Genomic DNA, 26,891 nt, shown 5'->3' on the forward strand with positions numbered 1-26,891 from the left:
ATAGAGTACCCACCCTGCCACAGTGTATCCACCCTGCCACAGAGTACCCACCCTGCCACAGAGTACGAACCCGGCCACAGATGCCACAGACTACCAACCCTGCCCACAGAGTACCAACCAAGCCCATAGAGTACCAGCCCTGGCCACAGAATACCACAGAGTACCAACACTGGCCACAGAGTACCACCCTGCCCACAGAATACCAACCCTGCCCACAGAGTACCTACCCTGCCCACAGAGTATCAACCCTGCCGACAGAGTATCCTCCGTGCCCACAGAGTACCAACCCTCCCCACAGAGAACCACAGAGTACCAATCCAGCCCACAGAGTACCAACTCTGCCCACAGAGTACCAACCCTGGCCACACAGTATCAACACTGCCCACAGAGTACCAACCCTGGCCACAGAGTAGCAACCCTGCCCACAGAGTACCAACCCTGGCCACACAGTACCACAGAGTACCATCCCTGGCCACAGAGTATCACCCTGCCCACAGAGTACCCACCATGCCCACAGAGTATCAACCCTGCCCACGGAGTACCAACCCTGGCCACAGAGCACCCACCCTGCCCACAGAGTATCAACACTGCCCACAGTGTACCAACCCTGCCACAGAGTACCCACCCTGCCCACAGAGTACCACCCTGCCCACAGAGTACCCACCCTGCCCACAGAGTATCAACACTGCCCACAGAGTACACACCCTGCCCACAGAGTATCAACCCAGCCCACGGAGTACCAACCCTGCCACAGAGTACCACAGAGTACCAACCCTCCCCACAGAGTACCCACCCTGCCCACAGAGCACCAACCCTGCCACAGAGTACCCACCCTGCCACAGAGCACACACCCTTCCACAGAGTACCACAGAGTACCAACTCTGCCCACAGAGTACCCACCCTGCCCACAAAGTATCAACCCTGCCCACAGAGTACCAACTTTGCCCACAGAGCACCCACCCTGCCCACAATCTATCAACCCTGCCCACAGAGTGCCAACCCTGCCACAGATGCCACAGAGTACCAACCCTGCCCACAGAGTACCGACCCTGCCCACAGAGTACCACCCTGCCCATAGAGTACCCACCCTGCCCACAGAGTATCAACCCTGCCCACAGAGTACCAACCCTGCCACAGATACCACAGAGTACCAACCCTGCCACAGATACCACAGAGTACCAACTCTGGCCACAGAGTATCAACCCTGCCCACAGAGTACCAACCCTGCCACAGATGCCACAGAGTACCAACCCTGCCCACAGAGTACCACAGAGTACCAACCCTGGCCACAGAGTACCAACCCTGCCACAGATGCCACAGAGTACCAACTCTGCCCACAGAGTACCACAGAGTACCAACCCTGGCCACAGAGTACCACCCTGCCCACAGAGTACCCACCCTGCCCACAGAGTACCCACCCTGCCCACAGAGTACCCACCCTGCCACAGAGTACTGCCTGGTCAGCAGGGTATTAACCCTGCTCACAAAGTAGTGACCTGATCAACGGGTACCCACCCTGCCCACAGGATAGTGACCCTGCCTGCAGAGTACCCAGTCCTGCCCGCAGAGTAATGACCCGGCCAGCAGAGTGGCGGCCTGGGAGGCAGAGATACCAATCCAAAGCCTCAATGAAATACCAGCCTATCAGAATCACTTCCCCTCATCTGATATTTCCAGCAAAACCAATGTGCAAGAAAGCAAACAAAATGTTCCTCTGAAAGTGATACTTGGAGCAGCATTCATATTCCAAATATCACATTTTATAGAAAACAAATCACAGCTGAACAATCTTCCAAATAAAAGTTTACAAAACGAGAATGAAAGTCAGCTCTTCGGAAACTCTTTCTGCCTTTGAGACCAGGTGGCGAGGTCATTGGAAGAACTGATACCAGGGGTGGGATTCTCTGGCCTCCCAGCGGGGGGGAGGCGCCGTGCCGTCCGCCTGCGGCCAGCATCCTCTGCTCTCGCCGCTGTTCACGGGAATTCCTATTGAAGCCACCCCACGCCACTGGGAAACCCGTGGGTGGGGGTACGGCACCCGCAGGACCAGAGAAGCCCCCGAGAGCGAACGGCCAGAGAATTCTGGCCCCGCACCTTTCACAACCCCTCAGTATTCAAAGCATTTTACAGAAACAAAATGCAGTCACTATTGTAACCCGGATATATTCATAGAATTTCATAGAAGTTACAGTGCAGAAGGAGGCCATTCGGCCCATCGAGTCTGCACCGGCTCTTGGAAAGAGCACCCTACCCAAGGTCAACACCTCCACCCTATCTCCATAACCCAGTAACCCCACCCAACACTAAGGGCAATTTTGGACACTAAGGGCAATTTAGCATGGCCAATCCACCTAACCTGCACATCTTTGGACTGTGGGAGGAATCCGGAGCACCCGGAGGAAACCCACGCACACATGGGGAGAACATGCAGACTCCGCACAGACAGTGACCCAAGCCGGGAATCGAACCTGGGACCCTGGAGCTGTGAAGCAATTGTGCTAACCACAGTGCTACCATGCTGCCCTAAATGGAGTTTCTTATTGTTCCCCAGTCTGAGCTGCCTAAAGCGTGACTGCCGGCCTGAAAGACCGGCTTTAAAAAAAATCCGAACTATCACCCTATTTTTTTCTTTACAAAGCCAGTCTGCCAAGTAACTTTTTCACTGAGTTGCTGCAAGGCTGCTCCCAACCTTCGTGCAGTTTCATGAGTCTGATTTATTCTGCAAAGCCTGCCAGAAAACCACGAAGCTGCCCAAGGGTCAGCAGCGCAGCCACCCAGTGCTGGTGGGTGAACAATGGTAAGTGAAATCTCTATTTTGAGTTTGTTGGATCCAGGGTCGGTGGTCGGGGTTGGGGCTGTTGGATGAATTGGTGGAGGTCGGAATTGGTGTTGGGGGCATTGGGGGGGTGGGGCAGAACATTGACCGAAGGAGGTTCTGCGGATCAGTTTAAATAGCAAGACTAGCAATGCGTGAAGTGTGGGACGAACGTTGTTGAGTGTAGTGTGAATTTTCTTTCGGGGTTTGGAGCCAGAGTCTTGCCTGATGTTTCTTAGAGAATCTGTCGATGCTTAAAATATATTTGAAAATTGATAGGAAAACAGCTTTAATAACTGCTTGATAAGCATCTCTGCTCCTGGTCACTGCCTATTCTGCCACTGGCAATGACATCACAGAGTGTAACTGTGTGACATTGAATTGGGTGCAATGTGGAGACCATATTAATGAGGCTGAGACAGTCACCAGAATCAGTCTTATCATCTGTGCGAAGTTATAAATAACTAATTAGATATTTTCTTCTCCAATTAACGATATTACACAATACTGATAAAATAAAATGTGTACTTTCTGGTTTGTTTAATAGTCGCATTGAGGTCCCCTACAGCCCACAAACAAACTAGCAGTTAATTTTATTGTTGCTGCACACAATATTGACGACCTATGCTGCATATATATATTGGACGATATTTTGGATCAGATGGCGACAATGAGCTTTATCAGTTCACTCCGACCTTTCTGTGTTTGGTGAATTGGTTGCTGAATCTAAAGGGGGGATAATATCCTGCATGATTGATGGGGTGGGTTACGTGGGGAGGGGGGATGTGGGGGTGGGGAATAAGGGACCCAGAATCAGGAGAAGTCCCAGAGCCCAGGATTTTTCTCCCTTGGCCCTGTAGGGAGATACACATTTGCCAAAACACCAGGGAGGATTTCTGTGGGATCGTCTACATCCACCCGAGAGGCCAGGCTTGGTTTAGTATCTCGACCTCTGACACTGCAGCAGCCTCTCAATGCGTTGGAGTCTCAGTCTAGATTTTACATTTATGTCTCTGGAGTGACCTTTAGAACGTTGAACCTTCTGATTCAAAGACAAGAGAACTACCAACAGAGCTAAGGCTGAGATAACAGCAAGCCAAACAACAAGCAGGCACGATGGCACAGCTGCCTCACAGCGCCACGGACCTGGGTTCAATTCCGACCTCGGGTGACTGTCTGTGTGGAGTTTGCACGTTCTCGCCATGTCTGCGTGGGTTTCCTCCGAGTGCTCCGTTTTCCTCCCACAGACCAAAGATGGACAGGTTAGGTGGATTGGCCATGCTAAATTTCACCTTAATGCCCAATGGTTAGGTGGGGTTACAGGGGGGGAGGGGGAGTGGGTCTGGATGGGGTGCTCTTTCGGATGGTCGATGCAGACTTGATGGGCCGAATGGGCTCCTTCTGTACAGTAGGGATTCTATGATTCAAACCATTCTAGAGACACTTCCCACAGATGATAATAAACAACCTCTCATTGGCCTCAGGACGTACTTAGCCACCCCATACAAGGGAGAGGCCTGACTTGTTCGCTTAAGAGGAGGGAAGTCAGTTTAGCAACTAAACAAAACATTACACTCCAAATACAAGGGGGTGAATTCTCTGTCTCCCAGCTGCGTGTCTCACCGTGGTGCGCCGTCACTGGCGGTGAGATTCCATACTCCCGCCGTTTGTCAATAGGATTTCCAATCAGAGTCACCCCACGCCACCGGGAAACGCACGGGCGGGGGTGCGCTGCGGGCAGAACGGAGAACCCCGCCGACGGAGAATTCACCCCAAGATCTGCAAGCGTTGCCGGTCAGACTTGAAATACATTTCCCAATAACTTTTTCTAAGCTTTAGCAGATATTTCCAAATCTGCAATGTTACGATGTTAAATTATCAATTTACAGAAAACCTTGAAATGATATTGAATCAAAATTTGTGAATTTGAAGGGGCCGGAGGAAATTCCAAACAGCGCCTTAGGTGATTAATCAAATTTAATAGCTGCCAGAACAGCATGTCTTCTCAATCCAAACCTTTCTTGATAAATATAGGTCAAATAATGCTGGAAAACTCAAACTCAGGCAAAAAATGGGTCGCTAAATGAAATGCTTTTGCCTATATTGAAATCGGGATGTTCGGTTTTGAAAAATGTTTCAGCCTGACACAGAATTCAAACAGAACAAGGGGAAGAATTTTACAGGTACCCGCAAGTGTGTTGTAAAATTCCCGGGGTGAACTACCCGCCACCTTCTCACCTACCCTCAAACTGTCCTCGGTTTTCAGGGGAAGGATGGACAAGGCCTATTGCTGCCCACCCAACTTTCTCCCAATTGAAGGCCTTCATTTGACAATTAATAGCCACTTGAGGGCTGCGTCCTGTCCGGCCACAATTTTCAGGGGCAGGGGAAGCTCAGCAGGTCACCCTGCTTGGGTCTCTGGTGGGAAGGAGGGGTACCCTCCCTCCTTAGCGGACCCCTTTCCACATCTACCAACCCCTCCCGGAGCTGATCTTGGGAGACCCATCCTCTCTCCCCTGCCCACCTTGGGCCTCCCCTCCTGTACCTGACACAAGGGGCGAGATTCTCTGACCCCCCCCGCCGGGTCGGAGAATAGCCGGGGGCTGGTGTGAATCCCGCCCCTGCCGGTTGCCGAATTCTCCGGCACCGGAGATTCGGCGGGGGCGGGAATCGGGCCGCCCCCCCCCCCCCCCCCCCCCCCCCCCCCCCACCCGCGATTCTCCGGCCCGGATGGGCCGAAGTCCCGCTGCTAGAATGCCTGTCCCGCCAGCGTGGATTAAACCACCTTTCTTACCGGTGGGACAAGGCGGCGCGGGCGGGCTCCGGGGTCCTGGGGGGGGGGGGGGGCGCAGGGCGATCTGGCCACGGGGGGTGCCCCCACGGTTGCCGGGCCCACCGATCCGCGTGCGGGCCTGTACCGTGGGAGCACTCTTTTCATTCCGCTTCGCCACGGTCTCCACCATGCCGGAGGCGGAAGAGACTCCCTCCACAACGCATGCGCGGGGATGCCGTGAGCGGCCGCTAACGCTCCCGTGCATGCGCCGTCCGGAGATGTCATTTCCGCGCCAGCTGGCGGGGCATCAAAGACCTTTTCCACCAGCTGGCGGGGCAGAAATCAGTCCGGCGCGGGCCTAGCCCCTCAAGGTTAGGGCTCGGCCCCCCAAGATGCGGAGGATTCCGCACCTTTGGGGCGGCGCGATGCCGGACTGATTAGCGCCGTTTTTGGCGCTGGTCGGCAGACATCGCGCCGATACTGGAGAATTTCGCCCAAGATCTTGAACTGAATGACTTACGAGGCCATTTCAGAGGACATTTCATAGCCAACTGCGTTGCTGTGGATCTAGGGTCACATGTAGGACAGGCCAGGTAAGGGTGGCAAAATTCCTTCCCTAAAGAGCATTAGTGAACCAGTTGGGTTTTTCCAACCATTGCCAGTGGTCTTATGGCCATCTCTAGTCTTTTAATTCCACATTTTGTTTATTGAATTCATATTTCAACATAATAATAATCTTTATTGTCACAAGTAGGCTTACATTAACGCTGCAATGAAGTTACTGTGAAAATCCCCTAGTCGCCAAATTCCAGGGCCCGTTCGGGTACACTGAGAGAGAATTCAGCATGTCCAAGTCACTCTACCTTGGTAGGATTCAAACCCAGATCTCCAGAGCATTATCCCTAGGTCTCTGGATAATTGCTGTATTGACAATACCACAGTACCATGACCAGATAAAGTGTTTTTTGCGATGATGCTTTTTTTAAAAAAAAATCCTATTAAGGGGCAATTTAGTGTGGCCAATCCACCTACCTTGCACATGTTTGGGTTGTGGGGGTGAGACCTACGCAGACACGGGGGAACGTACAAACTCCAAACGGACAGTGACCCAGGGTTGGGATCGAAACTGGGTCCTCGGCGCCATGAGGCAGTAGTGCTAACCACTGCGCCATCGTGTCGCCCTTTGTGATGTTGACTGAGAAATAATTATTGGCCAGCACACCAGGGGTAACTCCCCTGCTCTTCTTCTAAATAGTGCCGAGGGATTTGTTGTGCTGACCTGAGAGTGCAGACAGGACTTTGGTTACCGTTTTATCTAGAAGTTGGCACCTCCGACAGTGCAGCACTCCCTCAGTACTGAAGTGTCAACTTTGATTTTTGTGCTTGTGTCCCAGAGGCGAAGTTGAAAACACAACCTTCTGATTCAGGGGGTAAGAGAGCTACCAACTGAGCCATGACTGACACAGGGTCATCATTATCTCCCTGATCCCACAGCACTGTGGTGAAGAGGACCAGGGGAGTTCGTCCTGGTGTCCTGGTCAACATTCACCTCTGGGCCAACATTGTTAAAGGACAGATTCTCTGGTTGTAATGAAACTGCTGTTTCTTGGAGCTTGCTGTGCACAAATTGCCTGCCCTATTTCCTACATTTCAACAGTGACGATTAGTTGGCCTGTATAGAGCTTTGAGGTATCTTGGGGTGGCAAACTGTCTTCTTATTTTCTCTTTTTCTTTTTTTTAATATAAATTTAGCGTACCCAATTCATTTTTACCAATTACGGGGCAATTTTGTGACCAATCCACCTACCCTGCACATCTTTGGGTTGTGGGGGCGAAACACACGCAGACATGGGGAGAATGTGCTAACTCCACAGGGACAGTGACCCAGAGCCGGGATCGAACCTGGGACCTCGGCGCCGCGAGGCAGCAATGCTAACCACTGTGCCACCGTGCTGCCCAAATCTTTCTTTTTTGACAATAGCTCCTTTGAGCTCGGAGAAACTCACCATGTGATGAATTGTCAGTCCCAGAATCAGTTTCATTGGCCTGTCTTTGTGTACACAGGACTCGAATAATAATGTCACATGTAACCTCATTCTTCTGCTTTTCCAGTTCCAGTTTCCAAGCCGGTGGTGATTAAAGCGCCTGAGCAACTTGTAGTTCTGTTGGGCGATCCTTTCCATCTGAGATGTCAATCTGCGCACGGATCCCTCCCTATAGAATACTACTGGTACAAGCACAAACCGACAGACATCCGAATTGTCAGGAAAATACAGGAAGGAGTGAATTATTCGATGGAGACCAGTAAAGTAAAGGATGCTGGCTTTTATCACTGTGCCGCACTCAACACAGTCAATGGGAAAAAGCTGAAGGAACGAAGCGATTTGGTTGAGGTGGTTGTAGCAGGTACGAGGCAGGTACTTTCACCATTAGAACATAGAACATAGAACAATACAGCGCAGTACAGGCCCTTCGGCCCACGATGTTGCACCGAAACAAAAGCCATCTAACCTACACTATGCCATTATCATCCATATGTTTATCCAATAAACTTTTAAATGCCCTCAATGTTGGCGAGTTCACTACTGTAGCAGGTAGGGCATTCCACGGCCTCACTACTCTTTGCGTAAAGAACCTACCTCTGACCTCTGTCCTATATCTATTACCCCTCAGTTTAAAGCTATGTCCCCTCGTGCCAGCCATTTCCATCCGCGGGAGAAGGCTCTCACTGTCCACCCTATCCAACCCCCTGATCATTTTGTATGCCTCTATTAAGTCTCCTCTTAACCTTCTTCTCTCCAACGAAAACAACCTCAAGTCCATCAGCCTTTCCTCATAAGATTTTCCCTCCATACCAGGCAACATCCTGGTAAATCTCCTCTGCACCCGCTCCAAAGCCTCCACGTCCTTCCTATAATGCGGTGACCAGAACTGTACGCAATACTCCAAATGCGGCCGTACCAGAGTTCTGTACAGCTGCAACATGACCTCCCGACTCCGGAACTCAATCCCTCTACCAATAAAGGCCAACACTCCATAGGCCTTCTTCACAACCCTATCAACCTGGGTGGCAACTTTCAGGGATCTATGTACATGGACACCTAGATCCCTCTGCTCATCCACACTTTCAAGAACTTTACCATTAGCCAAATATTCCGCATTCCTGTTATTCCTTCCAAAGTGAATCACCTCACACTTCTCTACATTAAACTCCATTTGCCACCTCTCAGCCCATCTCTGCAGCTTATCTATATCCCTCTGTAACCTGCTACATCCTTCCACACTATCGACAACACCACCGACTTTAGTATCGTCTGCAAATTTACTCACCCACCCTTCTGCGCCTTCCTCTAGGTCATTGATAAAAATGACAAACAGCAACGGCCCCAGAACAGATCCTTGTGGTACTCCACTTGTGACTGTACTCCATTCTGAACATTTCCCATCAACCACCACCCTCTGTCTTCTTTCAGCTAGCCAATTTCTGATCCACATCTCTAAATCACCCTCAATCCCCAGCCTCCGTATTTTCTGCAATAGCCTACCGTGGGGAACCTTATCATTCTTGTCAAAATAAGGCAACTTCCAGCGGGTTAACAATGAGGCAACCCACAATTCGTTTTAACATAGTGTTTACTTTGCTTGAGTGGCTTTTTAGTAGTCAGCTGTGAAACAAACCACAATGTTTATAAGCATCCAGCTATGATTGACAGCTCCTGGACCACATCAAAGACAGTTAAATGCTTTCTGCAGAGATAAAGAGGATGTGGGAGAACTTAAAGCACCTAACTCATTAGTTTCACAAATGACTACTTGGAAGTCACTCAAGCTGAAGGGAGATGAATTAAACAACCCAGACAGTCCGTGTGTGTGTGGAAGCTGACAATCACAGCCTAGTTAAAGCAATTTCACAGAGATTTAAATGAAAGGCTTGCAGATCAAAGATCTGAGGGGGTTACACCCAGCTGACTGGTTTTCCCTTTCCAGGAATTGACAGGTGCTGCTTCCTCTGCCTGAGCCAGCAGGTGTATTGCCCAGGTGAGTTTAAAAGGACTGGGGCTGGATTCTCCGTCTCTGAGGTTAAGTGCCGACGCGAATGGAAAATCCACAGGAGGTTCATGACAGGAAAATCAGCGCGAACCCCTCACTGATTCTGGTACCGGTGAGGGGCTAGCACTGGCACCGTGTGAAACCGTGTGGATGGTGGTGAAAACGGCTGGGGATGGCCGGGTCTGGGGCTGCCCATGCGTGGGGCTGACGGCCTGTACCGGTTGCGCCGTAAAACATGGCACCGGCTGTGCGCGAACCCTAACCCTCCAACGCCGAACCCACAGCCCAACCCCCTGGCCACCCCACACCAGTCCCCCCAGCCCTAGCCGAAGACTCCCTGGCCAGCGGCAGGGATCCTGGCCGAGTATGGCGGCGCTGGACACTGTCCGTAGCCGGCACACAGGGTTCCCGACCGCTGGGACCACACATGGCCAGCGCCGTCGGGATCTTGGCCCATCGGGATCAGAGCACTGCGGGTGTGCCGGCTGATGATATGCCAACGGCGTTGAAACGGGACGCGGCGCACATCACAGTGACATTGATTTGGAGGGGGCGGAGCATTGCGGACCAACGTCAAACCGGCGCCAGCCCCGATTCCGGGATCAGAATCCATTCTCCGCTCGATCGCCGATCACAATTTCGTCGCCGGGTTACTGGAATCCAACCTGTGATTTTTTTCCACTCCCTCTGTCTGGACTGCTCCCGTAAAGAGTTACCCCACTGGCCCGCCATGAGATCCACCGCATCAAGTAAGTGCTTGTCAAGACCTGTACCAATTCCCAACCACATGACCCGCGGCCCAGAGGACTGGAGAATCACACGGGTTCAGAGAATGGTGTCCGATCCATTAATGGGATGCAAATGGAACTTTAATGGCCCATTTACATTCTCCCGCTGGCAAGGGGCGTGAACCTCGACGCCGCCGCCAGCAGGGGACGCGAGCAACAAATTCTCCGCCCGATCGCAAATCGCCCTTCCAGCGTCGCAGAGCACCCACTATCTGAAATTTATCTCTCAACTATACTTTTTCCTGTGGCTTGATGTCGGCTGGTTTAGCACAGGGCTAAGGAGCTGGCTTTTAAAGCAGACCAAGGCAGGCCAGCAGCGTGGTTCAATTCCCGTACCAGCCTCCCTGAACAGGTACCGGAATGTGGCGACTAGGGTCTTTTCACAGTAACTTCATTTGAAGCCTACTTGTAACAATAAGTGATTTTCATTTCAAATTTTGTCTGACAACGCTGCCATGAAATGCCAAGGTTTTCTTCAACATGTTAAAGTTGCTATATAAAAGCAAGTAACTGTTATTATATGTCCCAGAGACAGTGAACAGGTCAACTGCTCACCCAGAAAATGTTATTTCTCTTACTGAGTCTGCATGGACTCCACCCAGGTCTGAGCAGGTGGGGCTCGCTTGAGGTAGCTGGAGTTTACATTGTGCACAAGAACTGGAGAGGCTCAGGTTGGTGATGTGGAGTGTCCAACATATGTGCAACCTTCCCCCAGCAGATAATCCACAGATCTTTAAGGCGGAGAAAACTGTTGTTAAAGAAAATCCATTCTGATCCCTGCAACTTGTCTATAATGATAGCTCTGTAGAGTAAACCATATACACTGTTCGGATTCCCTGTGGTTTGTGCCAGCACCTGTTGACATGATAAGTTCACAATCCCATCAATGGTTGCCAAGCTGAGATCTGGCACTGCATCATGGAAATCGCAAGCAAGCCCTGGAGCAAGGAAAAGTCATTTTTCCCCATTCAACCTGCTTCATTCATGTCATTCCATCAGAATCCACTCACATCTCTCCACCTGCTGGCTCCAAGATTGAAACCAGCCTGTTTCACATTATCAGCTTCCCGTGTACTGATCGCATGATACAATGATTTTTTTTTAAAATATTTTTTTATTAAAGTTTTGCAGAGTTTTTCATAATAAATAGTAATAATCCTAACACAGCAAAATAGAGTGAACATTAACATAGTGCAAAAAGAGCATATACAATAGCAATTAACTAGACGTAACCCCACGCGCCTCAGTCTTCCCACACCCTCCCAATGGAGCACTCACCCCCACTCCCCTACGGGTCGCTGCTGCTGCTGATGTTTTAATTTTCCCCCGAGAAGCCATCGGACGGTATTATGCCCCCCGCTCAACAGCAGCAGCTCTGTACACTTGGCAAAATTATTTACACACAAAAGTATGAATCTGTTCGTGGTGTTGTCGTCCCTTGCTTCTCCCAGACGGAGTTCGCTTCCGTTGTCGTCTCGTGCGCACTTTCGCTTCTGCGGCCCTCTCGTCTTCCCCGTTTTCTCTGTTCCTGTGGACGTTAAGTTTGTTAACGTTTCCCTGCCTCCCCCCTCCCCCTCCCTGGCTCTCCTCTATTGTTCCGTCTCTTCCCTCTACCGCCCCCCCCCCCCCCTGCTCCTGCCCCCCCCCCCCCCCCCCCCCCCCCCCCTCCCCACATGGCTCGCCTTTCCTTCCTCTTAGATTTAGCTGTCCATCTACCCTCCCGGTCTATCTCTCCCTCTCATGCTTTGGCTACTCTCCCCTGTTTCTTGGCTACCTGGCTATTCTTCTGCTTGTTTGTTGGCCGCAAACAGGTCTCGGAACAATTGGGTGAATGGCTCCCATGTTCTGTGGACATGATAAGAGATTGTGTGCACAGTCCTTCAGTAGCCCTATCAGAATCCGTCTGCCTTTAGCTCTTCGCTGTCAGCGATCTAATGGTCACTTGTCTATTTTTCTTAACAGGACACCCTCCCAAGCCTGCCATTATTGTGGAGCCTCCAGCAAACGCCATTGGTGATGGTCAGCCTGTCCACTTATCCTGCAAAGTGCCAGGCACTCCGCAGGGTGTTCAGTACTGGTGGAGGAAGGACAATGTCCTCTTGCAATCCAGCAGTAAAGACGGAAGCCTTCAAAATCTTACTCTTCACAGCTTATCGGAGAACCAAAGTGTCACCTATGAGTGCGGCATCACCAACAATGTGAGAGGACGTTTGTTTGAAACATGGAGTGATGAGGTTAAACTGGCTTTGGCAGGTGAGTCTTTCTTCTCGAATTCGTATTCTGTACGAAACACAAAGGCTTACTGTTCAAAATTCCCAACCCAGTAGTTGGCATTTCTCAGCAGCCATATTACTTGCCAATTGATGATAGCTAACAATATTATTTTAGCCTAAAGATAGTAAGTTACAATTTAAAAACTCATCGCTAATGAAGGAAGAAAGTATGGGTTAAGTTACTTAGAGAATGGTGAAATACACAACAGATCCATGAGCAGCCATATACAAGATAAGTAGGTTAGCACAAAGGGCAGAAGTTTCAAATGCTGACATTTTGTGTGTGCCCCCGCCCCCCCCCCCCCCCCTCTCTGCTGAAGCTCAAAGGTCCTCCTGTAAGGGGTCACTTTGACTTTGGCCACTAGTGTAAAACTTGTGATATTGGAGCAACCTCCCATGTTCCACCCGTCCCGGAAGTCAATGGGAATGAAAGCTGCATGGCTGAATCTTTTACACTATCACCAAAGTCAAGATCACCTCATGGGTCCTTCATCTGAAATGGTAACTGATCTGTCCCGTACTGCGGAACATTCTAGGCTGCTCACTTTCACCGAGGGAGTGCTGCACTGTTGGAGGTACCATCTTTCAGATGTTGCAGTAAACCTCTCAGATGCCGCGCCACTATTTCAAAGAACAGGTGAGTTCTTCCTGGGGTCTAGGACGAAAATGATCAAACAACCAACATCACAAAGTGACATAATCTGTATCTCACTGCTGCGCGTGGGAGTTTGCTGTGTGCAGATTGGCTCCCGCGATTCCTAACTACAGCTTCAGGCAAGTAGCTGCCAACCACAACAGGTCAACTGGCGAGATTCGGTGTGCTACCTGGCTAACAATAGCACTCTTCCCAGCAGCAGTGTGATCCAAGGCAAGGGTGCCCACGGGCAGGATTAGCTCCTGCTGGGGTGAAATCTCACCCCTTTGACATCCCACAACAAACTTGTGAAGTGCCCATGGGACCCAACAGGCACGGTGTGGAATCCAACCCCAAGCGATGTCCCAAGGACATCCCATAATGCTGAGATCCAGGGACAGATCAGGACCAGACCCTAGAATTAGTACAATCTGCTGAAATGTTCCGACAGAGCCTTCAGCTTCTTGGGCCCTGGATACAAGACTCTCTGTTGCATTATCTAAGTTATTAATAAATGTCATGAATAATTGAGACTCCAGCTCCATTCGGGACACCACTAGTCACTTTCTTCCACATTTGGGTACACCTTCATTATCCCTACTCTAATGTCTTCCGTTGTCAAATCAATCTCCTATTCAGGTGAATAACTTACCTTCAATTCCACAATCATCTTTAGCTAACAATCTCTTACGTGGATCCTTTTTGAATGTCTTCTGGAGGTCCATATAAACCACATCCATTAGACATTCCCCTGTCTACTAGTCCAGTTACTTCCTCAGAAAATTCAGTTCGGTCCATTAGCTACAATTTATCCTTCACAATTCCATGCTAGCTCTCTCTCTAATCACCTTAAATTTCTCCGTGCTCACCCACCAGGTCCTTAATGATGGATTCCAATAACTTCCCCAACAACAGATGTTAAACTAATGGGTCTATAATTCCCTGGTTACGCTCCCTCATCTTGCTTAAATAATAGAGTTGCATTTTTCTCTAATCAGGAACAGCTCAGTACTGAATGGAATCAAAATGGCTCCTCATACATTCACTGCTTTCTAGTGCGTAACATATCACAAGCTTTTTTGACATGAAATTAATTTCACTTTATTCGGTGGATGTTCTTCATTCAACACTATACGTCAAACTTAACACATACATTTTAAGGGTGAAACAAGCTAAGAATGTTACCATGCCAACACATGCAGATTACATTCCTTTGTCTGACATTTTGATACAGTAAGAGGTCTTACAACACCAGGTTAAAGTCCAACAGTTGCGAAATCCTACCAACTGTCCTGGCTTGAGACAATTCACACCTCTTTAACCTGTGATTATCCCTCTCTCCAGTTGCTCCGTCTGGACCTGTAAAGACTTAATTACCTGCAAAGACTCGCATTCAAAGTATCGTCTTGCATCATTGACTCAGTCTATATATGTGTTTCTGAACCCACCTCTTCATTCACCTGAGAAAGGAGCTGTGCTCCGAAAACTAGTGATTCTAAACAAACCTGTTGCACTTTAACCTGGTGTTGTAAGACTTCTTACTGTGCTCACCCCAGTCCAATGCCAGTATCTCCACATCTTAACATTTTGATGTAAGTATTATAAACTTTGTTAAAATACAGAAGAATATTGAACGTGTAATATTCATCTTGGATATCAAATGGTCAAATTGGACGATTTAACCAATGCCATCCTATCCAATTGCACTAAATTAGGATAAGTAACTCAGATTGTAGATACTAGGGAAAGATAAGGTTCAGGTATGAGGTGGGAAAATCCCAACAGATCTGCCCAGAGTGAGGCCCTCATCCAGATCATTATGAACCTCAATGTAGGAGCTTGCATTTAAGTAGCACACTCCTTACCCTGAAGTGCTGTACAGCCAAAGGATTGTTTTACTTTGGAGGTAAAGTCATTATTATTGTGTGGATAAACTGATAGTCAATTTGTGCACTGGCTTTAATATTGAGTCCTATGGGAACCTATGATTCACTGAAAGTTGTTCCACTTAAAGTCACAATTCTCAGGAATGCAACTTTAAATGAGGACTCCCTGTAGTCACTGCCTCTGCAAGAGTAAGTGTCCCAGAGGCCAGAGCATTTTTAGCAACACATTTTAATTTTCTTAGCCTCCCAAGCGAAAGAACAACATTGCCTATTCTCATACATAAGCTAAAAGTACGAGAATATTCATCCGGAAGATTCGGCAGTCCAGAGGTTCACCAGGTAGATCCCAGGTATGGAGGGATTTTCTTCGGAGGAGAGGTTGAATCCCTAGAATGCAGAAGGAGGCCATTTGGCCCATCGAGTCTGCACCGACCCTCTGAAAGAGCACCCCACCTAGGCCCACGGCCCCACCCTATCCCCGTAGCTGCACCTAACCTTTGGACACTAAGGGGCAATTTAGCACGGCCAATCCACCTAACCTGCACATCTTTGGACTGTGGAAGGAAACCAGTGCACCCGGAGGAAACCCACAGAGACACGGGAAAAACGTGCAAACTCCACACAGACAGTCACCCGAGGTCCATATCGAACCCGGGTCCCTGACGCTGTGAGGCAGCAGTGCTAACCACTGTGCCCCCATGCCACCCTCTTTCTCTTCTTTTTTTTTTTCGATAAAAGTTCTTTGAAATTAGTTTACTGTCAATTATTTTGACCAGCCTCTCGAACACTCAAACGCATAAGATCTCACACAAATTTTTCCCTGGGTGTATGACAGATGAAACAGAAAAATAAAATGATCAAAGTTGGATTAATTTCCTGAGGAAAATCTAATGAAGAAAAGTCAAAAATAAAAATTCCCTGCAACAAAAGAAAGTTGCGACTCGGTAGCTCAAGCAGCCAATGTCGTTCCTTCAACCAGTTCCCTCAAGTGCCAAGCTAGCTCTTTTGGAAAGGTTCCACCCTTTCGTCGGGGCCTGAGATTGAAGACAAATGTGGTTAACTTGCCAAAAACGTATCTCCTCGTGACGGCTCAGTGGCATCATAATCGATTTTAAAAACTGTAAATCACAGATGATCTATCCTTACCCCACCCACCCCCCCTAGGAAGGAACTTGCTCGGGAGAAATTCCACACAGACATGGGAGAAACTTTATATTAAGTTAACTGTTGAGAGAGAGACATACAAAAACTCAGCTTGTAGAATTTGGGTAAATCAAGGTACAAATGCTGCCCTTGACTATATTTATTTCTCGGCCAGGGAAATTACTAGGCCAGAGAAATAAGTACTGTAATTTAAGCCTGTGCTCATTGGCATACAGGAAATTGAGAGGCGACCTTATTGGGGCATAAAGGGTGCTCAGGGAACTTGAGGGGGTAGATGCTGGGAGGTTGCTTCCTCTTGTGGGAGTGTCTCGGACCAGAGGGCATAATCTCAGTGCATGGGGTCCCCATTTAAGACAGAGATGAGGAGGAATTTCTTCTCCCAGAGGGTCTGTGGAATTCTTTGCTGCAGAGAGCTGGAGAGGTTGGGTGGTTTTATATATTCAAGGCTGGGGTGGACAGGTTTATCATCAGTAAAGGGTTCAAGGGTTATGGGGATAAGGCGGGAAAGTGTTGAGGATTATCACATCAGATCAGCCATAATCCCATTGGCTGGCAGAGCAGCCCTCAATGGGCTGAATGGCCTTCATCTGCTCCTCCGTCTTATGGTCTTATTGTTAAAGATAACTAGCTTCACCTAAGTGAAGCCTAACTTCACCTAAGAGTGGGAATTTAAGTGCGTACGTCTCCAGATTAAATTTTCATAATCTATTTGCTCTGAAAATGTTCTCTGCTTTGGGGTGTTTCATAGAACATAGAACACACAGTGCAGAAGGAGGCCATTCGGCCCATCGAGTCTGCACCGACCCACTTAAGCCCTCACTTCCACCCTATCCCCGTAACCCAATAACCCCGCCCAACCTTTTTGGACACCAAGGGCAATTTATCATGGCCAATCCACCTAACCTGCACGTCTTTGGACTGTGGGAGGAAACCGGAGCACCCGGAGGAAACCCACGCAGACACGGGGAGGACGTGCAGACTCCGCACAGACAGTGACCCAAGCCGGGAATCGAATCTGGGACCCTGGCGCTGTGAAGCCACAGTGCTAGCCAGTTGTGTACCGTGCTGCCCCTACCGTGCTGCCTCTTACTTTCATGTAAGTAATTAACTTCAACACACCAAACAAACACCTGACTGACCAATCAAACTGCACAATTGCTCTGCGTCTTCTTTAGACCTAAGATCATCTTCCTGCGATGATCTAAATTGAATTGTCGATGTGAAGATTGCCCCAGTTCTACATTGTTTAATATCGAAACCAACATGTTTAAAAGCTTCCCAATCCTGACTGCCAATTTTAAATTCTAACTCTAATCTTTATTAATGGCACATTTCTCAAATTCCTCTTAAGCATTCAGTAAGAAATCAGGATGCAGCACGAAGATGCCTGAAGGCCCTCCTCCATGAGGCCAATAAAATATTGTGGAGTCTGATTTTAGTTGAACACAACCTATTTTCATCAAAACAGAAAAACGGCAATACCTTGGAGGCATCGTTCAGGCCACAGACACATTTATTCAGTTTCCAAAGTTGTCCTTTTGCATCTGGTTAAGTGGTTTCTCTCTGAAAAATATCACCTGTAGAAATGTGGTTTTTAATATCAATTAACCCACACCAGGAAAAAGAGGCCATAAAACTAAAAAGATTTAAGATTATTTTTCCATGAGTGGGAGAGTTCACCCAAATATCTGTATCACCCAGTTACTCCTCAAAGTCCCGAACTATAAACCTCCCTTTAGCCTTAAAGGCCCGATGTGCAAAGGCTTTTTCAGTACAAATCCAGCTCTGCACCCTTATATGAAACTTCATAACTCCAACTAGCGAGCTCCCTTTGTTTTGCCTCACTTATCCTCAACTCTCAGCCATCAAAATTACACAATCATAGAACTCCCAGAGGGCTGAAGGACGCCATTCAGCCCATCGAGTCAGCACCGACCCTCTGAAAGACCATACCCAGCCACCTTACCCAGGCCAACTCTTTCACCCTATCCCGGCAACCCCACTTAACCTGCACATCCTTGGACTGTGGGACGAAACCGAAGCACCCGGAGGAAACTCACGCAGACACGGGGCGAAAGTGCAAACTCCACACAGACAGTCACCCGAGGCCGCAATTGAACCCGGGTCCCTGGCGCTGTGAGGCAGCAGTGCTAACCACCGTGCCACCCTGCCACCATGAGAGCTTCTACACCACTTTTGTTGTGAGACTGTTGTGCCTCCTTATTTCATTGCTGGATCCATTCAAGCTACGCATCACTACATCCCCTTTTATTCCTGTAAAGAATCCGACTCTGAGATTTTTGTCTTGGGCAATTGGAGCTTGTTTCTCTAGTTTGTGATCACTCTGTGGCACAAGAGTGAGTCTGGGCTCGCTGTCGCTGCCTGCTCTGCATTACCTTACCATCCATACTTTCGGCCTATCTTGCCAGTTCATGAACCTTGCACTCTGGTTATCGTCCTGAATGTTCAACCAGCATTTAAACTTACCAGTAGCTTTCCCTGCAGTGCACATCCCACTATTTTTGCTGTTTATTAATCCCTTCTGGAGCATATATCACCCCTGTGCCCACTCTGGGTTAGGGCGGGCTTGTGGTACAGCGTCCCTGTCTCTGGACCAGAAGCTCTGGGTTCGATTCCCACCCGAGAACTTAATGGTCAAGGAAGGTGCGTTCAGAGCCAGGCCGACAGGTTGAGTATTGTTGCCAATTCACACCGGAGACGCCAACAATGTTGCTCTTTTTAACTGGATACTGATACGACAGTTATTAATGATGATATTGCCTTTCAGAGTCGCCAGGTATCAAATGATACCACCACAAGGGTTTACCGGCTATTGATCAAAGACCAAACAACCAGTTAGTTAGTTCAAGTTCAATGATAGTTTATTTACACACAAAAATTGCTTCGACATGCGACATAAAACACTTACGAGCTAAATTACACCTAACACTACAACAACCTGTACTTAACTTCAGGCACCCGGCTTTATGCAGAGGAACAAGGCCTTTGTTCGGATCTTGCGTGGCTTCGTTTCTGCTGGGCTCATCCGTCTAGTAGCAATCGTTGGTCTTGAACTCGTCTTCTGGTATTGATGCTACACTTGGCTTTAGGTGTAGGTCGGGGCCAAAAAGGCCGAGCGCCGGGGACAAGAGAGATTGAACACATGGCAGTGTCTCTCTTTATCCTTCTGGGGTTTCGCGCTCATTTGTGCGGTCCTTAGCTTTGGACCCAATAATTTGGCAGGCTTCGATTACTGCCTTCGATTTTGGCCAATAAAGGGGCGGGTGCCTTGATGGCGGGGCGTGTCCTGAGCGGTCATTGTCCTTGGTTTTTTTGGGCTCCCTGAGCAAAGGGAGTGGCGCCGATGAGTCTGTTTCTGTATCTGTTGCCCGAGTACAGTTCTTTTGTTCTGGGGAAATGGGCCATTAGAATGCAAAGTAGCTGGGGGTGTCGATAGCGTCTAGTTATCTGAGTTGCCAATATACATAAGCTCTGAGCGTCTGAGTCCTGGGTTGACCATATTTCCCATGGTCCTTTGCAGGTGGCCATATTTCCCGGGATCCTTTGTAAGTGGCCATCCCAGGTGGCTACAGTATCAACCTGCAAAATCATTCCCACACATGCCATTGGCGGATGGCAAGAGCGGGAAAGATTCCTGGTCAGTCATGCTGGTTATGGAATGGCTAGCAGTTTCTGGTGACGGGCCCGTGACCTGTTTCAAGAGAAAACCTTGCCCCAAGGGAGCAGATGGAAGTCAGCCTTGTTTTTGTTTTATTGGTTCATGGGATGTGGGTGTTACTGTCTGGGCCAGTATTTATTGCCCATCCCTGAGGGGACATTTAAGAGTCAACCACATTGCTGTGGGTCTGATAGGCCAGACCAGATAAGGGAGACAGATTTCCTTCCCTACAGGGCATTAGTGAACCAGATGAGTTTTTACGACAATCACCTTTTAGGCTTTTAATTCCAGAATCCCAATTGTTAATGAATTCAAATTTCAGCATCTGCCATGGAGGGATTTGAACCCGGGCCCCCAGTGCATGACTCGGGGTCGCTGGATTACCAGTCCAGCAAAGATACCACTATGCCACTGCCTCACCTTGTGCACGACCAGGTGTTGGGAGGGAAACGACAGCCACCCACTTTGGGCACTCAGCTCTGGTTGTGGGGATCAGGGGTTATGGGTCGAAGGCAGGAGAATGGGGATGAGAAAAATATCAGCCATGATTGAATGGCGGAGCAGACTCGACGGGCCGAGTGGCCTAATCCTGCTCCTATGTCTTATGGTCTTCTGGGGATGCCTTTGTTGTGTATGTCATGACTCACAGTCCCATGAAATCGTCCGCGATCTACTGTCGTCGGATCCTCAGGACCTTCATCAGTAAACACATCTGCATTTGAGGTAGATGGTGCCTCTCTTACTACTATCAGATACTCACAGTCTGGGATTTTGTAATTAATCCCAATTAGTCACGAGGAATGAACCTTAACAGTGTGATTGCCATAAGTATGGTCTTGCTATCACAACCTACTTTCTCATCCGGGTTTTTCTATTTCCTCTGATGCTCCGTTTTATGGGGTGTTAAATCTCCCGAATTAACCTGTCTCGGATAATGCCCCAGTGGGGCATTATCTCTGATATCACAGCCTTCATTTAAAAAAAACAAAAGCAAAATACCATTGATGCTGGAATTCTGAAATAAAAACAGGAAATGCTGGAAATATTCAACAGGCCAGGCAGCATCTGTGGAGAGAGGAACAGAGTTCACGGGCGGGATTCTCCGACCCCCCGTCAGGTCGGAGAATCCCCGGGAGCCGGCGCGAATCCCGCCCCGACACCCCGATGCCGGCTGGCGTATTGTCCGGCGACGTTTTTTGGGCGGGGTCAGGATTCACACTACGCCGGTCGGGGGCCATTGCCAACGGCCCCCCTGGCAATTCTCCGGGCCCCGATGGGCCGAGCGGCTGTCCGTTTTTGGCCAGTCCCGCCAGCGTGGGTTACGCATGGTCCCACACGGCGGGACCTGGCAGGTAAGTCGGCAGGGGCGGTCCTCGGGGGGCGCAGGGGGATTCGACCCCAGCTGGGGCCCCCACGGTGGCCTGGCCCGCGATCGGGGCCCACCGATCTGTGGGCGGGCTTGTTCCGTGGGGGCACTCCTTCCTTCCGCACCGGCCCCTGTCGGGCTCCGCCATGGCCGGCGCGGAGAAGAGAACCCCCTGCGCATTCGCCAAAATACGCCGGCCGGAACCACGCAAGATGACGCCGGACCTTCGACGCATGCACAAACTCCCGCCATCCCTTCGGTGTCGGCTGAAACGCCACCAAACCCTCCGGCGTCCACCTAGCCCCTGAAAGTGGGGAGAATTCCACACTTTCGGGGGCTGTTGACGCCGGGATGGCTGGCGTCGGTTCTCCCACCGGCGTGGGGACATCGTCCCCAGAAGGGAGAATCCCACTGAACGTCCCTGGTCCATGACCTTTTATCAGACCCTTGATAAAGACCTGTCTCTCCCCATACCAAAGCATTTAAATGCTCAAACAAATGTGACCAATCACAGCACCTTCACATAGCACCCAACTAAACAGTTAATACCACGAGTGTCCTGGCCAATTTTTCCCCTTAACTAACATCATCAACGATGCATTATCACATTTCTGTGGGTGGGAACTTCCTGGCCGGAATTCTCTGGCTGTTCGCTGGCAATGGGATTCTCTGGTCCCGCGGGCAGTGCCACCCCACCCGTGGGTTTCCCGGCGGCTTGGATGGAAAATTCCATTGACAGCGGCGGGAATAGAGAAGGCCGCCGTCAGCAAACGGCCAACTGTGTGTAAAGTGACTGCTGGGTTTGCTACATTACAGCAGCTCCGACATTTCAAAAGAGCTTCATTGCCACCAAGTGTTTTGGGACATCCTGAGGTCACGGAAGGTGCTATAAAAATGCAAGTTTCCCTATCCTTTCTCAGTCTGTCTCGTCCGAAAGGACGGGCCTCTGGCAGTGTAGCATTCCATGAGCCCTGTGCCAAAGTGTTTAGGTGGAATGTATGTCCAACTCCAGAATGGGGTTTGAACCTGGAACCCATTAGGAGTGACGGCGTTACCACTGAGCCAACTTGGTGCTTGTAACATCCTCCCTTCCAGAGACACCGACTGACGTGCATTTCCAGCATCTTCTGTTTTTAATAAGTTTTGCAAACGTCGTAATGTAATTAATTAGTTTCGCATAATCAGGCAGCACCGCCTTCTTCGGTTCTTTCGGGCAGTTGATTGACGCTTTCCGTCTGATGTGTTTGCTTTTTTTCACCCTCAGTAGGACATTCGAGTTTGGATCTGCAGGCACTAATCGGCAGTACTAGTGGAATTGGAATCAGCCTCTTCATTCTGTTGTTGGCCGGGCTGCTGATTCTATTCTTCAAAGGTAAGGCAACAGTGCCATCTGTTGGTTCTTTCAGGGTACTTCGCACTTGGTTGCAGTTCTAAGATGAATAGGAGGATGGATCTTCTTTACCCTCTGTAATTAATAACCTGGGAATAAAACCACTGATAAATGCAGATCCCGAGAACATGATTTCTGAGAAGCTGAACGCATATTGTTGACTGGCATTGGCCCATCTTTTCATATCCCAGCTTGGGGGGGGGTCAGGGGCACCGATTAGCTCAGTTGGCTGGACAGCTGGTTCATGATGCAGAGTGAGGCCAGCAGCGTGGGTTCAATTTCCCCGCCGGCTGAGGTTATTCATGAAGGCCCTGCCCCTTCTCAACCTGGCCCCTCGCCTGAGGTGTGGTGACCCTCAGGTTAAATCACCACCAATCAGCTCTTCAAAGGGGAAAGCAGCTATGGTCATCTGGGACTGTGGTGACTTTATATATCCCAATTGCATTCAAGCCAGGAGCAGCCAGAGATACTCGTTACAGTGATGGATGAATCAGATCCTGCCACTTGCCTGTCGAAACCCCACTGAAGGTGCCAATGGACGGCATGCCAACAGCATACCCCACAAACGCTGGCACAGCTCAGTGGCAGGATTTTGTGCTCGGGGAATCTGGGCTTGAATCCTGCTTCAGGCAATCTCAGAGTGTGGGGCCCAGCACTTTAGATTTCTTTTCTTCATTCAGGGTAGGTGCTCTGGCGCAGTGCGTCTCCACCCCCAGAGCCAGAAACTACGGCTAGTTCAGCGTTTCTGTCCCTCCCTAATTGTCCTTGAGAAGGCGATGGTGAGCCACATCTGTGAACCGCTGCAGTCCATATGGTGTAGGCCCATCCACAGTGCTGTTAGGAAGGGAGTTCCAGGATTTTCACCCGGCGGCAGTGTAGGAACGGCCAACTATATGGTACACACTGCTGCCACTATGCCTCAGTGCTAAAGGGGGTGACCTCGTAAGGTGATGGATAGGGACACCTATACAGTGGGTTGCTTTGTCCTGGATGGTGTCGAGTTTCTTGAGTGTTATTGGAGCGGCAGGTGGGGAGTATTCCATTACACTCCAGACTTGTGCCTTGTAGATGGTGGGCAGACTTTGGGAGGTCAGGAGGTGAGTTACTCACTGCAGGATTCCTAGCCTCTGACCTACCAGCAGGTCCAGTTCAGTTTCTGGTCAATGGTAACCCCGAGGATGTTAATACCGGGAGATTCAGTGAACGTCAAGAGGAGGTGGTTAGATTCTCTGTTGCTGGAGATGGCTGTTACCTGGCACCCGTATGATGAGAATCTTTAGTGAATCACTTTACTCTCGGGTCCCATGCAGCAGGATACACATGAGTGAGGGTGGCTTCCCGCTTTTGCATGGGCTGTCACTGCTCGTAAAACCCGTCTTACCTCTCGCACGACTTGCTGCGTTGGAAGGTAGCCATAGAAGGGCCGTTCATATTATGGCCTGTGAGCCTTTAAATCAGCCTGCAAATCCTGCAAAAGCACAAAACGAGAAAAACCATTGCATTTATTCAGCATCTATACTATTGGAAAATATCCTCGTGTCCCATAGAGGTTTAAGAAGAAAATAGACACAGTGATGCGGTGGCAACATTATTGGACTAGTAATCCCGATATCCAGGCTAATGTCCTGGGGACGTGAGGGTCAGATCCTAGCATAGCTGCTGGGAGTTAAATTGGAATTTGGTCTTATCCATGTCCTTTAGGGAAGGAAACCTGCCACCCTTACCTGGTCTGGCCTACATGTGACTCAGATCCACAGCAATGTGGCTGACTCTTCACTCTCCTCTGAAATGGCAGAGCAAGCGGCTTAGTTTCAGGGCAATTAGGAATGGGCAATAAATGCTGTCCTTGCCAGCGATGCCCACCACGTGTCAAAGGCCAAAGAAAGATGTCAGGAAGGGCACCGAAAATCGCTTCTTAACCTCTCTTTACTCCTTGTGTCTTCCAGTGCCTCCTTTTCATTCCTTGCGCAACTGAGTTACTCCTTTTTACTTCCTGGGCTACAGATCTTTGACCTGTGACCCTCCTCTTACCTTCCAGAACCTTCTCCTCCAGCCTCTACACTTGCCTTGCAATCCCATTCTCTGAATTCCCACCTGATCTCAATAGCACATCTGGCCCCTCGAGCCTGCTCCGCCATTCAATGAGATCATGGCTGATCTTTTGTGGACTCAGCTCCACTTTCCCGCCCAAACACCATAACCCTTTATTTCTTTATTCTTCAATAAAACTATCCATCTTTATCTTGAAAACATTAAATTTTTTCCTGGCAAAGTTCCTCTTCAATCATTCCTTTTCTTATGCGGGAGGTGCTGCCCATATCCTCAGTGGCCAGGGCCTACGCCAGGATGGGAAATCACTGTAAAGTGTCTCTTAGCTGAGGAGCTGCTCAACTGGAACACAGGCCATTGTATTTCCACAGGTGCTGTTCAATAATTAAACACTCTCTGCTGATGATGATCATAGATTCATAGAATTTACAGTGCAGAAGGAGGCCATTCGGCCCATCCGGTCTGCACCGGCTCTTGGAAAGAGCATCCCACTTAAGCCGACACTCCCCACCCTATCCCCGTAAACCAGTAACCCCATCTAACCTAAGGGCAAGTTAGCATGGCCACTCCACCTAACCCTACACATCTTTGGACTGTGGGAGGAAACCGGAGCACCCGGAGGAAACCCACGCACACACGGGGAGGATGTGCAGACTCCGCACAGACAGTGACCCAAGCCGGGAATCGAACCTGGGACTCTGGAGCTGTGAAGCAACTGTGCTAACCACTGTGCTACCTTGCTGCCCCTGGTGAATAGACCTTAGACATCTAGCTTCAACCAATTCTCTTAGTCCTATTTGAAGAATAATTATCCTCCAGCTCTCAGAACGTGGTATCAGTTAACCCTTGTATTGGTGTTGGTTTCCTCCTGTGCCAGTTGAATTGGTTAGGCTGGTGCCGGCTAACTTTTGTATCAGTAAAGCTGGTGTCAGTTACCCCCCGGTATTTGTTGCACTAGTGTTTGTTACCTGCTCTAGTGTTTATGTCAGTGACAGTTGCCCCCTGTCTTTGGTTAAGCTGATAAGCTACTCTTTGTATTAGTTGATTTGGGTGTTGGTTACTGTTATGTCCTGTTGTATTATCTGAAAATATCTGTAAATAGCTAGTAACCAATTGGTAGGAACTAATGTCTAATGTGAAAGTGTTCCAGGGGACCACATTTCACAACTGTACTAGTGATCATAGCTGGTTCAATCTGGATCCTCTTTTGAGCCAGCCGGCATGGTACAATTAAACATGAAGTTTCCAATCCTTACAAACTTAAAGTGTGATTATTTACTACATCTGAGAACCAAAAGACACTTAGAACACACGGCTGTTGCTCCTTGTTGCAAGTTGTGTCCGCATCAGCTTTGGCTATCGATTGAATTGCTGTCGGAGAGTGTGATTTTTAAAATTCATTTTTGATTTTCCTGTTTCTGCACAGTACAGAGAAGCAAGAAGACAAACTCGAGAAGCAAAACCAGCAACTTGTCAAGAAACAATTCAAAGTGAGGGACTGTAAATAGAAAACACATAAAACCTTCAAAAATGCAGCACGCGTTATGGGATAGCTGAATTTAGCTTTGTCGTGTTTCCCATGTAAAATATAGCACATTGTTCCACTTCAAATATCAAATCTGATTAAGTTATACCACAGCTAAAATGCTGCGATGGTCTTTGGGTTGATGCACCATTGGTGTGGCACAGAGCCAGGTGAATCAGAATTCTTTTCCAGGTCCCTCAGCTGGTCTGTGCTAAGCTAGCTGGGTCAGGAAAACAGAACTAAGCGAAGAGGAACAAAATGAGGTTTCTTGTTCTCTCTCTGTCGAGTGACCCCTGCGTGAAAGTGTCCCATGTCAAGAACAGGTTCAGCTTAAGCACTGGGAGAGTCTGGGAGCAGAGGGCTTAATCACAGAGTGAGGGGTCACCCATTCAAGACGGAAATGAGGAGGAATTTCTTCTCAGAGGGCAGTGAATCTGTGGAATTCTTTACCGCAGAGAGCTGCAGAGGCTGGGTCATTAAAGCGTGTTCAAGGCTGAGA

The 26,891-nt window shown here is 49.2% G+C and overlaps 1 protein-coding gene across 1 annotated transcript in view; it reads left to right on the forward strand.

Moving 5' to 3' along the window:
• Positions 1-26,891, forward strand: part of LOC140393267 (uncharacterized) — a 101,879-nt gene that overhangs the window by 38,000 nt on the left and 36,988 nt on the right. The window contains exons 3-6 of the mRNA XM_072479552.1: positions 7,701-7,994; positions 12,389-12,679; positions 22,693-22,800; positions 26,294-26,357. Of these exons, the coding sequence (XP_072335653.1) occupies positions 7,701-7,994; positions 12,389-12,679; positions 22,693-22,800; positions 26,294-26,357 (757 nt within the window). The remainder of the gene's footprint in view (positions 1-7,700; positions 7,995-12,388; positions 12,680-22,692; positions 22,801-26,293; positions 26,358-26,891) is intronic.

Source organism: Scyliorhinus torazame, chromosome 16, assembly GCF_047496885.1.
Source record: "Scyliorhinus torazame isolate Kashiwa2021f chromosome 16, sScyTor2.1, whole genome shotgun sequence".
Lineage (NCBI taxonomy): Eukaryota > Metazoa > Chordata > Chondrichthyes > Carcharhiniformes > Scyliorhinidae > Scyliorhinus > Scyliorhinus torazame.